This window comes from Molothrus aeneus, chromosome 15 (assembly GCF_037042795.1).
Source record: "Molothrus aeneus isolate 106 chromosome 15, BPBGC_Maene_1.0, whole genome shotgun sequence".
In the NCBI taxonomy this organism is placed as follows: domain Eukaryota; kingdom Metazoa; phylum Chordata; class Aves; order Passeriformes; family Icteridae; genus Molothrus; species Molothrus aeneus.
Window position 1 is genome coordinate 17,465,112 of NC_089660.1, and position 14,306 is coordinate 17,479,417.

The 14,306-nt window shown below is 49.6% G+C and overlaps 1 protein-coding gene across 3 annotated transcripts in view; it reads left to right on the forward strand.

The window, feature by feature from the left end:
* SIL1 (SIL1 nucleotide exchange factor) overlaps window positions 1-14,306 on the forward strand; it is a 95,393-nt gene that overhangs the window by 62,650 nt on the left and 18,437 nt on the right. For all 3 annotated transcript variants that reach the window (XM_066560065.1, XM_066560064.1, XM_066560067.1), the window contains exon 7: window positions 368-489. In XM_066560065.1, the coding sequence (XP_066416162.1) occupies window positions 368-489 (122 nt within the window). The remainder of the gene's footprint in view (window positions 1-367; window positions 490-14,306) is intronic.

Consider the following 14,306-nt stretch of genomic DNA (forward strand, 5'->3'; position numbering starts at 1 on the left):
TCAGGGGAGAGCAAAGAGCTGGAGTTTTTTGACATCAGCAGATATATCGAGTTTTTGACACCACCTGAATTGCCAAAATACGTGTCAAGAGCAGTTTTGATTGCTATAATCAAAGTATTTGAGTTTCCAGCGATGCCTTCTGAGTGTGACAATGTCCTCCCACGAGGACACTGTGCCTGGGCAGCTGTGACATCGCTGCTCGTGGGCAGGGCTGTGCTGAGCTCAGCCACAGCCATTCCCTCGGAATTTTTAATTCCTTGTAAAACTCCCTGCTGGTCAGAGCAGGAGGGAAGGGATGCTGTGGGTGTGAAGGGAGGTGTTCTCCAGGGGCTGGGGCTTTGTGCTGATGGAAGCTGCTCTCTCCCAGGTGGACAATGCCAAGGATTTCCTGTCCATGGGTGGGCTCCGGCTGGTGATCGAGGGCCTGAACAGCAGCGAGGCCTTGCTGAAGGAACACGCTGCCTTTGTCCTGGGAGCTGCCCTGTCCAGGTGAGACCTGCCCTCAGCTGGGCTCTGTGCCTCTCTCCACCTCCCTTGGTTTATTTCTGATAGCAGAGACCAAAAGCTGTGTTGTGACACACCACAAAACTGTCTTGTCCCCTTCCTTGCCCTTGCAACACCCATTTCCCCTTCTCCTCAGTGTGTCCTTATCTTGCTCATTGGACATATCCAGAAGTAATGTGGTGTCAAATCCATGATTGTTTCTTGGTTTCCCCGGGCTCCCTGTTTCTACAAAGTCCAAGGGGGAAATAATTCTCCTTCGGTCCCATTGACAGCTCTCTCTGGGGGAAGATGTGACAGAGTTACAAGCACCCCAGTGAGCACCTTTGTCCTTCCTCATTCTTGTTCCTGGGCTGCTTCAGGATGGCAAGGTGCTGATTTGAGCAGTTCCCGTGGTCTTTAGAGAGAGATTTGGGCCCCATGGACACGTGCCTCTGGCATCAAAGGTGTGTTGATTAGATGTGGGGTCAGGAACAAGGGTCAGCAGCCAGAATGCAGAGGAGACTGACCTGCAGGATGTTTGAGGTTCAGGGGAAGGAGCCTGCTCTGCCTCATGCTGGGGGATCCTGTGTAGTGCTTGCTGCAGGAGGTATCCTGTGGGCTCCATTGGTTTTCTTGGTGCCTCCTTTTTGATTTATGGGTTTTGGGGCTTTGCTGGGGATGTGTTATTCAGAGGTGCAGAGGCTTTAGAAATACATTGGATGGACTCAAATTCAGGATCAGAAGTGCAGAGTGAAAATTGAAGGTCAGGACTGTTTTATCTGCATATTTCTACACCTAAAAATACAGTCACCTTCTCCAGCATCATAAATTATTTATGGCTTAGTCTAACACATGGTGCACAGACCTGCATTTACTTGGCAATCTCATATGCAATGCAGTTGGCCCCTCAGCATGTGTGGAGTGATGGGTCTTGTGGACAGGAGCAGGTACCCAGGTTTATACCAGGAAAGGATCCAGCTTCTAGTCTGAAACAGAGCCTGATTTAGGGATGACAGGAAGATACTTCAGAAACAAAAACCTGCTCTTCATATTTTGGTATATCTTAGTCTCTGAAACAATACTGGAGTGGTTTGCTCAGGTTCTTTATATAGACTCTTTCTGCATACAGAGAAGATCATGCAGAGGGTCTGGAAACATTTGCAGGTAACTAGTGAAATGACAGGGGCTGCTAAAGAGCTTCTTTCCAGATGTACCTGCCATGACATGGTCAGGACTACAAAAATTCATTGTTTCATGGTACCTGACAGTGTAGCAGTGGCCACAAGAGTCACACTTCTGTGTAGTATTTCTCACTCAAGTGCAAAAATCTTTGGAGAGAGCCTCTCATCTGATATGACAACATTAAACTGCTGCTTTGCAAACTTGTGGACCTTTTTTCTTTGAAGGACATTCTGGCAGATAGTAATTTGGAGTGGTTTGGATGATACATTGTCTGAGAGCTCCACTCCAAAATGTGAGGGATATTATGCCTTGGTTTGAGTTTGCTTTTTCTCCCCTTGCTGTGCTTAAGCTTTCTCAGTAGACACCTACATGCCAACTTGTCTGCTGTGTGCTCACTTGTTTAATTCGTTTGTTCATACATTTTCTCAGCTTACTCCATGCTCTAGTTAAACTGTTGGGGGCATTTCAGGTACTTCACACAGCATTTTGTGTTTTTCTGAGGGCTTGTTTTTTATTTCCTTCCCTCATGGTTGTTCCTAAGAGCCTTAGAGAGGTGGTAGGGCTTTCCAGTAAATTCCCAGAGGTGTCACAGCTCGCTGGGCTGCAGGGACATGATCTGCTCTGTGCTTGTGTGCCTGGGGCTGGTGTCAGATCCTGTGCTGGATGCTGAGCCTGGGAAGAGGCAATGGTCTGCTGCTCACCAAATGGGTCTGTGGCCACCTCCCAGGTCTCTTCAGCCAGGCTGGCTCAGGCCAGTGGTTTCAAGCCAGGCAAACATTCCCAGAGGGAAATCAGGGCATGATGATAGCAGCTCCAGAGCCTGGCACGGGAGGTCAGTAACTCCTGGCACAGTTCAGTCTGGAAGAGGGAGTTTGGCCTTGTCTGTAGACAAGTGTTTAACACAGGAGGAAACCACTGGACACAGAGTGATTCCAGACATGCCTGGGTCACATCCAGAACTTTTCAGCTCTCAGAAATACCCAGATCTTCTCCAGATTTGCACTGTCCTTAACTCTGCTCAGGTAGTCAAGCAGGTAAGGGATGGAACAGCTGCAGCACCCAGGTCCTGCCTGCACATGGTCCTGCCAGGACCTGGCTCAGAACTCTGGCTGTGCTGGAAGCCCATTGGAAGAAAAGGGTTTTCCAGGGGATCAGCATCCTGAGCCAACAGGCCAGGGGGCTGGCCAAGACTTGGATCAGCAAAGGCAGGAGGAGGAGAAGGCACAACAGGGCCAGCTCAGGATTTCCCCTTCCTGATACTATTGCTCCTATTTATTTGGCTTAAAGCAGATTTGAAAAGCAGCCATAGCACAGCATGACTGGGACAGGGTCGGGACATAGGGTCCCAGGTCCAGCTGCCAGGGTCTGACCTCCTGGCATCCATCTGCCTCTGGGAGCCTCTGCCACAGGAGAGGCAGATTTCTTCACTTGACAGGGAGGAAATCAAGGTTTCATCTCATGTTTCTCTTATATGTCCTTCACTTCAGGCATTTGGGTTTTAATTGCTGAGTCTGTGACCAAATCAAACATCGTTCCATCTGGTGGAGTTCTCTGAGCACTGCCCTTATTGCAAGTCTAAAACCTCATCACACTCTTACTGTTTTTAAGCCTTTAACAAAATGTTTTTCCATTCAGCAGTTTGCAAAAGTAAACTTCATTTGAACAATCCTCAAGTGCTCTGATTGCAAATAAAAGTTAAATGCACTAACAAAAATAATTGCTAGGCATGTGGGGTTGTACATTTAGGTATCCATAATTCACTAACAGTATATGCCAATACACAGCATTATCTGGATTTCCAGTGATTGCATTAGCATAAAAGCATGTTAGAATTTATCCTGTGGTACTAACATTTAAATATATATAAGTATGAAATATTAAGATCCAGCATTTTGGAGGCAAGTGAAACTACTGTCTGTAAAATGTTCCTGCATATTTTGAAGGTACACTCCAGTATCTTCGCATGACAATCAGCATTCGCACCATTGGGTCCAAACATTACAAAAATGTCAATGTTTTATGCAAAGAGGAGCTATATTAAGCTAAAAAAGATTGCTGATGAGAGAAATGTCTTCTGATGTCCTCTGAGCTATTTACAGGCAGCATCTCCCTTTGTTCGTGGCACAGCCAGGCCTCTGTGCAATCTGTATCTCCATGTTTCACAAGAGTGGAAATGTTAGCCAGAAAGGATTATGCGTGTGATTAAAACCTCCATTTTTGAAAATTTTACCTACAGGAAACGTTTTTCCACACCAATAATTTGAACATTTTAGTATTTTGTAATAAAAGGATTTTTGTAATCCGTTTAGAAGGGGAATAATAATTTATGTTGAATGACTTCTTGAAGCTTTATCCCAAACGCTCCCTGTGTACTTAGGGATGAGTTGGAGGTGAGGATGGAGAGAAGTTAAGCTGTAGGACCTTCAAGGCAAAGGGAAGCAGTTTGTATTTCATGGGGACAAGGCAGAAGGCTCAGAGGTGAGATTTTTGGCCTGGCCAGAGTGGGGAACTGGGAGAGCAGCCACTTGTGCAGCTGCAGTGAGGGACTCATGGCATTTTGGCCAGACCTTTAAAAGCCCACCCCGTGAGGTGGCCAGGGACAAGGATGTCCCACTGATGGTCCAAGCTGACATCTGCCATGTGTCCTAGAAGGGCACAGGACAGTCCCAGCACAGCCTCTGCCCACAAGCCCAGCACTGCTGGGCTCTCACTGTTCCCTTTTGGCCTTGAGTGCTAAAATAATGTCACTGGGCTTGGTAAAGGCTTGGGAGTAAACTCATCACTGGTGAGAATTGAAGCATGATCCTCTAGCCATACACAAGAGTTTTCCATGGATTGTCTTAGCTGTTTCCCAGAGATTAAACCCCTTAAAGGATTACCATGTGCATCCTGAATACCCCATTCACCATTATTTGTATTACCCAGCTCTGAGGCTCGTTCAGAGCTTGCCCCACTCTGGTAAAGCCAAGAGAGGCACAAAACATGTGTTTGCTTCTCAAGAGAAACCTCAGAGAAGCTCCTAGAGTGATGGGCTCTGATTCCTGCTGTGCTGGGGTGTCCAACAGAGCTCAGCATCATGGGATCCACCTGGGTTTGGTTCTGCTTTTCCATTGTTTTTTTCTGAGGGAAGAGGGATGTGGGAATGCTGTCTCCTTGCTCTGTCCAGCAGTCCCCTGGTGGTGCCCATTTTCCCAGAGCACAAGACTTTCCTGCTCTGTTGGAGAAGCAGCAGCCCCTCCAGGATGCCTCTGTCAAGAGGAAAGAGCTTCCACCAGATTTAAGGGGTTTGAGTTAGGTCCAGCTGTGCACTGAAACTGGTTGGTGTTCACTGATGTTAAATAACACAGAGGCCCAAGCAATAAACCCAGGAAAAGTAAAATTAAAGACCTTGCTTCAATGCTGTCTTGTAAGGACATAAGAATTTCTGTGCAGAGAAATAAATCTGGTTAGCTTAACAAGCACTGTCCCTACCCATTTATTTCCAATCCATCTTCATCCCTTCCTCCTCCAGCTTTTCCTTTTACATCCTGCAGTATTTGCCCATCTCTTTATCCACTTTCCCTGATTTTTTCAGTGGCCCTGTTTGCCCACAATATGTGTTTGCCATCTCCCAGTTGCAGTAATTCCAGCTCCACTCTTTGACTGCTTATAATTTCTTGCTTTGTAGATTGTCTCCTCTATTTTTATTCAAACTCCTGACTTGTGTGAAGTTATCAGCCTCACTGCACTTAATTTCAAATTAATTTGATTGGGTCACTTCAATTTTTTTTCTGTAATGATAATGAACTCAACCTATTTAGCCTTTCCCCATTATGAATAACCTTAACAAAAAACTGCAGTGCAGTATAAATGGGTGTTTCATCATTGTGGTTAATTACACAGAAGAATAAATCCCTAAACATTTTTCAGCCTCTGAAATCTAACAAGGAAGTGTAATTAACAATTAAAGAGTAAACTGCCATCCTTGTGCTCTCAGGAAGACAAGGAGGGAAAGGTCTAGAATCCAAGGTTTGCTCCTGGGTTTTTGGGGAGAAATGTTCAGAGCAATGCTGATGGCTGGAAGTGGCAAGGGGTGGGGTCAGGTCCTTGTCTTGTGCCAGGCGTGTTTTCCCAGGTGCCTGTGGCTGCTGGAGAGGGGACAAGGTGGGATGGACATCTTGGCCTCAGCCCGAGGGACTGGGCTTAGGCTGAGGACATTGTCCTTTCTGTAAAACAGGGGAATTCTGGAGTGAGTTCTCTGGGTTGGGCTGGTGCTGTGAGAGGACACGGAGGTCAAGCAGTGGGGATGAAATATGTGTTTGGCCTCACACCCCATGTGGGCAGTGAGCTCCCACACACTCCCCCAGCACTGGGCTCCACTGGCTTCTCCCCTTTACCCGGGGCTCAGGCAGGTGGCCTTGTCCTCCTGAGTCCTTCACACAGCAGTGGGTGCTCCCAGAGCCTGCAGGGCCTCCTCAGTCCACAGCTGCTGGTGTTCTAAGAGCTGTGGGATGTGTCCTGCCCTGCAAACAGAACAGCCAGTGCTGCCCAGGGCTGTGACAGGCATGGGGAGCACCAGGAAGCTGCTCCAGCAGAGCTTCAGCAGGGAGGCAAAGACTCATCACAGCCAGCTCATGCATTATATAAAACATGTTGTTTCTGTCTCATCGTGTTTAGTAAATGCTCTCTGCTGAAGCCTTTGAGTTATTGTGGTGGTTTCCATTTAAAATACATGTTCAGGCTGGTTACCTAATCACTTTCTGCCAAAAAAAACAGCCCAAACTTGCTGTTTCCCAGTGCAGACATGGTTCTGTAGCTGGACACAACATGTATTCCTCTGTCTCTTCAGCCACTATTCATTCATCCTTCTTGTTCTCTACAACTCCCTGGCAGGAGGGTGGAGCCAGGCAGGGGTCGGTCTCTTCCCTCAAGTAACAAGCAGTAGGACATGAGAAAACAGCCTCAGGTTCTGCCAGGGGAGGTTTAGATTAGGGAAATTTTTTTCACTGAAAGGGTTGTGAAGTACTGGAGCAGCCCTGGAGGGTTGAAAAGCTGCACAGATTTGGCACTTAGGGACACAGCTTAGCAGTGAACACGGTGGTGTGAGATTAATGGTTGGCCTTGATGATCTTGGATGTCTTTTCCAGCCTAAATGATTTTGTGATCCTATGTTTTCTGTTTATCCTTTTTACTACAGCCTGTACACTCTGCTAATGCCTTCACAGGCTTCAGAGATTTTCCTCCCTAACCACCTACATTATTTTCCTGACCTGCTGTGACTTTCCCAGGTCTCAGCATGTTCTCTGCATCCCCTCCAAGCAATAGGTGTAGAGCACTCACCAAGAGGAGGCACCTGCATTTGCTCTTGGCTATGGGAGGATGCAGATCCCATCTCTGCCTCTGTAGGTCCTGCTGTCTGCACCCTCCTAGCCCTTTCTGATGGTGGCTTTTGTTGGATTTCATTGCCAACTGGCAGAACTGGGCTGTCAGAGGGATGTTGGGGGGCTGCCCATACCTCTTGTAGCCTCTCTTCTGGATTTAGCCATATTTTCTCTCCCACTCCTCTCCTTGTGCTGAGGAGAGGGCAGCAGATCTTTCACAGGAGGCAAAATAACATAAACCAGCAACTGCAGGCTCCCATGGCATCCAAGAACAGCTCTTGGCTGTCCTCACTGAAGAGGGATCAACCTCTTTTCCAGGCTGGCATCTTCCAGCCTACCTGTTTTCTTAATACAGTGCTTTGATAAGTTTTCTCTCATCTGTCTATTCATGTGCCTAAAGATTCCTTGAAACAGGTGATTATTCATCCATGCAGACAGCTCCTCAGGCCTTCCACCAGACTGCTGCCAACCTCAGCTTCTTTGAGGCTCTCCAGGTGTTTGCACAGGATGATGAGAGAAAACAACAACTTATTGGAAATTATCTCTTTCTGAAGAAACTCCTCATCACTGTTAACTACTTGCTCTTCCCTCAGGTGCTGACATTCTGTGTCTTCGTCTGAGCTGGGTTTTGATGCCCCTTTGTTTTAGATTGTCTTTTTTTTTTGCTTGAAAGGAGATGTCCAGCAGAGGCCCTCAGAGCAGCCTGGCATGTTTTGGGAGGGGATGACTCCCTGGCAGCTGTGCAGCCTCTGAGCCCTGATGCTCAGGGCAGCTGTCTGTGGCCACCTGATGTCCCTGGGGGGCTGGGCCTGTGGCAGCCCCTCCCTGAGGGCAGCTGGGTCCCCACACGAGCTGGAGGAATGCTCCCCCAGCCGCTCCCCACCGAGGCTCGGCCCCTCGGTGCCACTGCAGGAGCCCTGAATAGATTTGAAAACTAATTTGCTGCTCAGAGCATCAATAGATGTACGTCACTTGTCCTTTCTGCTGCATTTAATGAGTTTCCAAGGTACTGCAGCCAGTTCCAGAAGGCTGCCATCAAAGGATCTTGGCTTCCATCACAATCCTTGTGCCCCTCAGCGCTCTGCACTTCTCACGTCTCACGTCTCTTATGAATTCAACGCAGAGCACATCATATAATTTCTTGCAAACATCCTTTCCAGACTGTCTCTCCTTTTTTCCTGAATACCTTGAACACAGGGGATGAGAGAGAGGAAGGGCTCTTCCTGCAGTGAGGTGGTGTTAGCTGGAGCCCAGGCAAAATGTGGGTCATGCTAAACGTCCTGTCACTGCTGCTCCCCACGGTCATGACTCCCTCAGTTATTCCCTCCTGGGGCTCACCATAACTGTTCCCTTCTGTTAATCATCCTGAAGCTGGCTTTGGGCATCCCAGCCTCAGCTGTCACCATGTGGGACAACACCTCCATGTGGGTGAGGAGGGAGGGGACGTGCCAGTGCTGCCAGACTGACAGCCAGGGGACAATGGGCACAGCCCTGCAGTGGCAGTTCCAAGGGACAGATCATTAATCCTTAGCTGCATCTGCTGAGATCAATAATTAGGGCTGTTGTTTTGTATAACCCCCCAGATCAACATGGGAATTGCCTTATTGAAGGGGACGTGCAGGCCTGGCTGGCTGGAAAGGCCCCGTGGGGGGATTGCAGAGGAAGGAACACAAAACCCAGGTGCCAACAGTGTGCTGACATGTAAATGAGGTTTCCTGAAGCCTTTAGCAGCTCAAACCTGCCATACACAATGAACCACAAGGGTTCTTGGGTTTTATCTATTTTTGTCACTGCAACAGGGAGGGTTGGAGAGGGTTTCTGGGTGCTGGTCCATGCCTGGTGCAGCAGGGTGGCTGCTGCCAGCATCCCTCTGCTCAAGGCTGCACATGGGAGCCTGTGTGAGCTCCTCTGCATGTTCCTCCTCTCCTTCTGGAAGCAGGTTGTGTTATATTTCCATACATACTTTGTCATAAAAGCCCCTAAATATGATTTTAGTTTGTTTGCATATATTGCAATGAGCAGGAACTCACCTTAGTTGTTTTCCAAATTAATATCCTGCTGCTTTTACTTAACAAGGTGTTTTTTCCAAGCTGAGAACAGTAACGACTCCGAGATTTCTTTTTAAAAAATGCATTTTCTTCTCAGGTTCTTCATATTGAAATCTGTCTTAATTTCAGTTCAGCTAGTGTGTGAAAACACACGGTGTGGCATTATTAGTCCCTGAAGGAATAAAGACAGATGGAGCCCAAAATGGAATTGGCTTTATGATTAATTGAAACCTTCAAGAGTGCAGTGGAGTCAGGTCTTGGTCCTGCCCTGGCAGCACCTGGGGATCAATTCAGTTGGCATGAGGAGCTCAGGGGGAGACATTCAGCTGTCACCTGGCAGAGCCAGCCCCGAGCTGTCCCCTTCTGGTGGGACCTGTGGCTGGAGGAGGGCAGGGTGGCCCAGGTGTAGGCTGGGGGAGGGAGGAATGGTGGCATGTGGGGGTCCTTGTGTGGATGATGTGCTTGGGTAATGAGCTGCTGTTCCTGCCGTGGCTGGGCACAATGGCTCCCGTGTCCCTGCACAGGGAGCTCAGCAGGGAGCAGGGGAATGTTTTGAGGCACACTCTAAAAAACTCAGGAATGTGGAGGTATGGGAGTGGCATGGGGATTTGAGCTCTGCTCCGGGTTCCTTCACCATGTGTGACCTGCACAGTTTCCTCAGGTTTCCCATCCTTGGCTGTGAGAGGGAAGGGAATAATGAAGAAACACCACGTGGTGTTATGTATGGTGGCTTCAGCATTAGTGGATATTACTGGGGTCTGTAGCCACTGACATTTACAGCATTTTCTGCTGGATAGGAGGAGAAAAAGGTGCTGCAGAAAGGAGAGTTCTCCATCGTGTTTTGGGAGCCAGTACTCCCTGGCTTTACTGCTCATAGTGGTGTTTTCATGGTCAGCAAGTCCTGAGCAGCTCTGGAGCTGGGGAGATGCAGCAAGTGAAGGCAAAGTTGCATTGCAAGGGCAAATTCTGGAGCTATGTCTGCACTTCTTTTTGGAAAGGGCATGGAGGGGATGGTCGAGGGCAGTGGTGGCAGCCCCAGGGGATTCCCAGTTTCCCACCTGGTGCTCACTGCTGGTCTGGCCTCTGTGCACAGGCTGTGCTGCCATGGCCCACGTGCCAAAGAGAGGCCTGTGGGTGCCTCCCCCTGAGGCAGCTGAATGGGGCTAAGTGTTGAGAATAATTTAAGGAAGGATTTGGTGTGGGAAGTTGAAATTGGCTGTGGAGATGATGGTTTAAAGTGTGAACGTGGCTGGGGGCCCCCAGCTATGTGTGCTCGGCAGGTGTGTGTGCACTGAACTGGTCTTGCTGGGCAAACTGGATAACAAATAGCATCCATGGGGCCATGAGCTGGGAACAAGGTACAGGGGGCATCTCCCAGATGCAGCCAGGACAGTGTTTTAACAGGCACCAGCACCCCTTCCTGTGGTGCAGTATCAGCCCTCCCAGTTAAGAAGGTGATTGGGACCTTGCTAATTGTCCTGATGAGTGGGAACACTGCTGGAAATGAGCTGATCCTGCAGATCTATGGGGAGCTGAGTTAACTCCTGGGACATCATACCCAGCAGCTCACCAAACATCCAGTGTTCTCTCACTCCAACAAGTGCAGTTTGATTTTTGTTACCCCTGAGCCCCCTAGGATGGCAGCAGGTTTGCTGAGGTAGATTTTGTACAGGGAGGAAGGCTCTGTAGCTGAGCTCTCTCTGCAGGAGCTGGCCAGAAGTCATGGAGAGACACTATGAGGCTGCTGTGGATTTTCTTTTCTTTCCCTGGGGACTCTGGGGATTGCAGATCGGTGGATTGTGGATTAGCGGATCAGGAATTAGAAATGCCTTTTTCATTCTTATGTTACACACTAATGAACTGACAAATTTAATTTCTTTAAATCCAGCTATTTCAGCTGGAATTGGCAAAGTCATCTTCTGTTTCTTCTGGTACCCTGAGAATGGCTGAATCCTGATCTCTCTGGGGTCACATCATCCACATTCACTTCTTTGTCTTCAGCCTGTGGCTGTTCCAGAAGTGCAGAGTGCTCTCTAGGAAGAGCCCATCCCTCATGTGTGGTTGCAGAGTGTCCAGGCGCTGCCAGGGGCTGTGGCTCTCTGCAGCCACGTCTGCCTGTGCCAGTGCAAGGAGGGGAGCTCAGGCCAAGGGGAGAGAGGGGCTGGCAGCAGTCTGGGGGCTCCAGCTTGGCTGTCTGAATCCACTGCTAGCAGCTCAGGTGTCTCTACCAGGCAGACACCCTGTCAAACCCCGTGGCTCTGCCGAGTGCCTCCATGGCACAGCACAGAGTGTTTGCCCAGCTCCAGGTGCGAGGTGTGCTTGGCTTGCATCTGGAGTCAGACTATTCTGAGCTGGAAGGGACCCACCAGGATCACCCAGTCCAGCCCCTGTCCCTGCCCAGACCCCCCAGCAATCCCCCCTGTGCATCCCTGGTGTCCAAAGGCTCCTGGAGCTCTGGCAGCCTCGGGGCCGTGCCCATTCCCTGGGCAGCCTGGGCAGTGCCCAGCACCCTCTGGGGGAGGAACCTTTCCCTGGTGTCCATCCCAAAGCTCCCCTGCAGCCGTTCCCTCCTTCCCTGAGCTCTGCCCTGGGCTCCTCTCTGCAGCTGAACCAGCCCAGTGCCCTCAGCCCTCCTCGGGTGGCCCCTGCAGAGCCTTCCCCAGCCCCGGCCCCTCCTTTGGGCACTCTGGAACAGCTTCAGATCTCTCTGATATTGTGGCACTCAAAACTGTCTCAGAACTCAAGGTGAGGCCAATCCAGTGCAGAACAGAGCAGGACAATCCCCTCCCTTGCCCATGTAGCAATGCTGGGCCTGATGCTCCCAAAAAAGATGAAAGAAAAATCTAATAGATCTTGTTCGCTCGTTCCTGTGAAGGAAGTTGAGATCTTCCCCTGCTCTTTTCCATCCCTCTGTGGGGAGAGTCCTGTTCCTTGGGCAGCCCCTCCACTGTCACAGGCTGGGATTTGGGTGCCACTGGTGGCTGTGCAGGCTGCAGTGGGCTCCATGTGCCCTCCAGGGCTAAGGCAGCACCTCCCTACCCAAGCCCTGTGCCAGGGACAGCAGAGAGCAGAAAAAGGCATTTCTGTCGCTCAAAGCCTAACGGCCTGCGCTGTGGGACCCCGGCGGCGGGGGAAGAGCAGATCCATCATTACCCAGAGCTTTCAATCAGGACTAAACAAAACGGCGCTGGCTCTCCAGAGCAGGCTTTATTCCTGCCTTCTGTGATGCTGAAAGTGGGTCTGCAAGGCGGCCGCCTCACCACGAGCCCCGGCAGAGCCGTGGGCCGGCGGCAGAGCCGCTCCCGCTGCGGGCAGAGCACAGCCCGGGCCATCCCTCACTGCCCCACTGATGGACGGCTCCGGGGCTGTGCCGATAATATCTTGATTAACAATTAGCATGATGGAACCGGGACATACATCTGGTTCCTCGCCCCAAGCCGACAGGTGACGATGGATATATGTTGCCTGGTTGATTGCTGTGCCTTGTTAGAGCCTATTTAGGGTTGATTGAAAAGCAGAGGCTTTGTGTGAGGAGAGACCTTTAATCTCCTGGCAGAGCCAAGTGCGTTTCCCATCAGGAAGCGTTCCTTCTCTGCTGCTTATCTCTAACCCCCCGCTTTAAACCTGAGCCTGGCAGAGACCAAAAGAAAGGCAGGATCAAAACAAAAATAATTGGGATCGCTGGCTTCCGTGGGCAGTCTGAACCTGTTATTCCTACTTATCAGCTAGTTATTCCTATATAACTCTTGCAAGAGACAATTCAGCAGTTGCAGCATCTCCTTGATGAAAAGCACTCCAATAAAATAACCATGGCAACAGTTGCTGAGGGCTGGCATGGTGAGGGACGGACATGTGCTCTCCAAAGGACTCCGGGCCCAACTGCCCTGACAAATGGCCCTGCCGAGCACCAGGAGGTGATGTATGGACAGCTCTGTGTGTTGGCTGTTGTCCTGGTGGGGTCCCAGATGTGCTGGGCATGCAGGCTGCCCCAGTGGACCCAGTTACAAGTCACAATTTGTTAACCATGGGTGTCTTCCCCTCCACATGGAAGGGGAGCTTGTAACCTGAAAGCTGAGGCAGAATCATGTGGACGCTCAATCAGAAAGGAAGGGCCAAGGAGGGGACCTCAGGGAGGGACAGCACCTGTGATCCCAAAGCCATAGAGGATTTCCCAGGGTTTGGATGCTCTGGGAAAGGCTGTGTCTCTCTGCTCTTGGTGCCAGAGACTGGTATCAATAATAAAGACTTGGCATGTCTAATTTCAGAGCAACTTCTTTTTAAACCCATACTAAGACTGTGTTTGATGCTCTGCAGGAGGGGTGACAGAGGCCACGTGGTGTTGCACGTGGAGCAGTTTGGGCATTTGCCTTGAAGAGTTGGCCCTTGGTGCATGGAGGAGCCAGCAGAGCCTGGACTGAGCCTGGAAAGTTTGTGCCAAGAGTCTTTCACCCCTGGCTCATGCCCCCCCCATCCCACCCAGGGGTCCTCTAGGGATCACTATTAGGACCACCCGTGTCCTACTGCCCTCCAAATGCTCTGGTCATAATCTTGGCTGGGGAGCAGCTTATCTTATGGGATGACGGCCTCTCAAGTAGCTTTGTGGGCATCGTGGTGTTTTTGTTAGGCAGTATCCTCTCATTGTTGTCTTCCTTAACTGGACATCTATAAGCCTGAAAAGTAAAAGAAGGAACATTCACCAGAAGAACAGAGGAGCCTGCTGAAAAGCAGCATTTGTACAGATTTCTAGAAAAAGGCTTTTTGTTTTTGTTAGGCAGTATCCTCTCATTGTTGTCTTCCTTAACTGGACATCTATAAGCCTGAAAAGTAAAAGAAGGAACATTCACCAGAAGAACAGAGGAGCCTGCTGAAAAGCAGCATTTGTACAGATTTCTAGAAAAAGGCAGTAAATACTCCACCTCTGCTTAATAATAATAATAGGCAGACTAAGTATCTCTAAAAATATAAAATAACATGGGCCTATTTGGAATAGTCAACATCCTTATCAGCCTGCTGCCATCTCTGCAAACAAGTTTCGCTAGAGATTCTGGGCATGATTTTCAATGGCTCAGAGCAGCTGTAGCTTCTTTGACTTCAGTGAAAAGTCTGAGTGCTTGGCACGGTGGCAAACCAAGCCTCTTCCTTTCTGCTTCAAATTGGGGCTTGATTCTAAGTGAGATGAATTTTCTCCTCCTGATAATTCTGTACATCTGAAGTGATTACAGCTCCGCGTGAG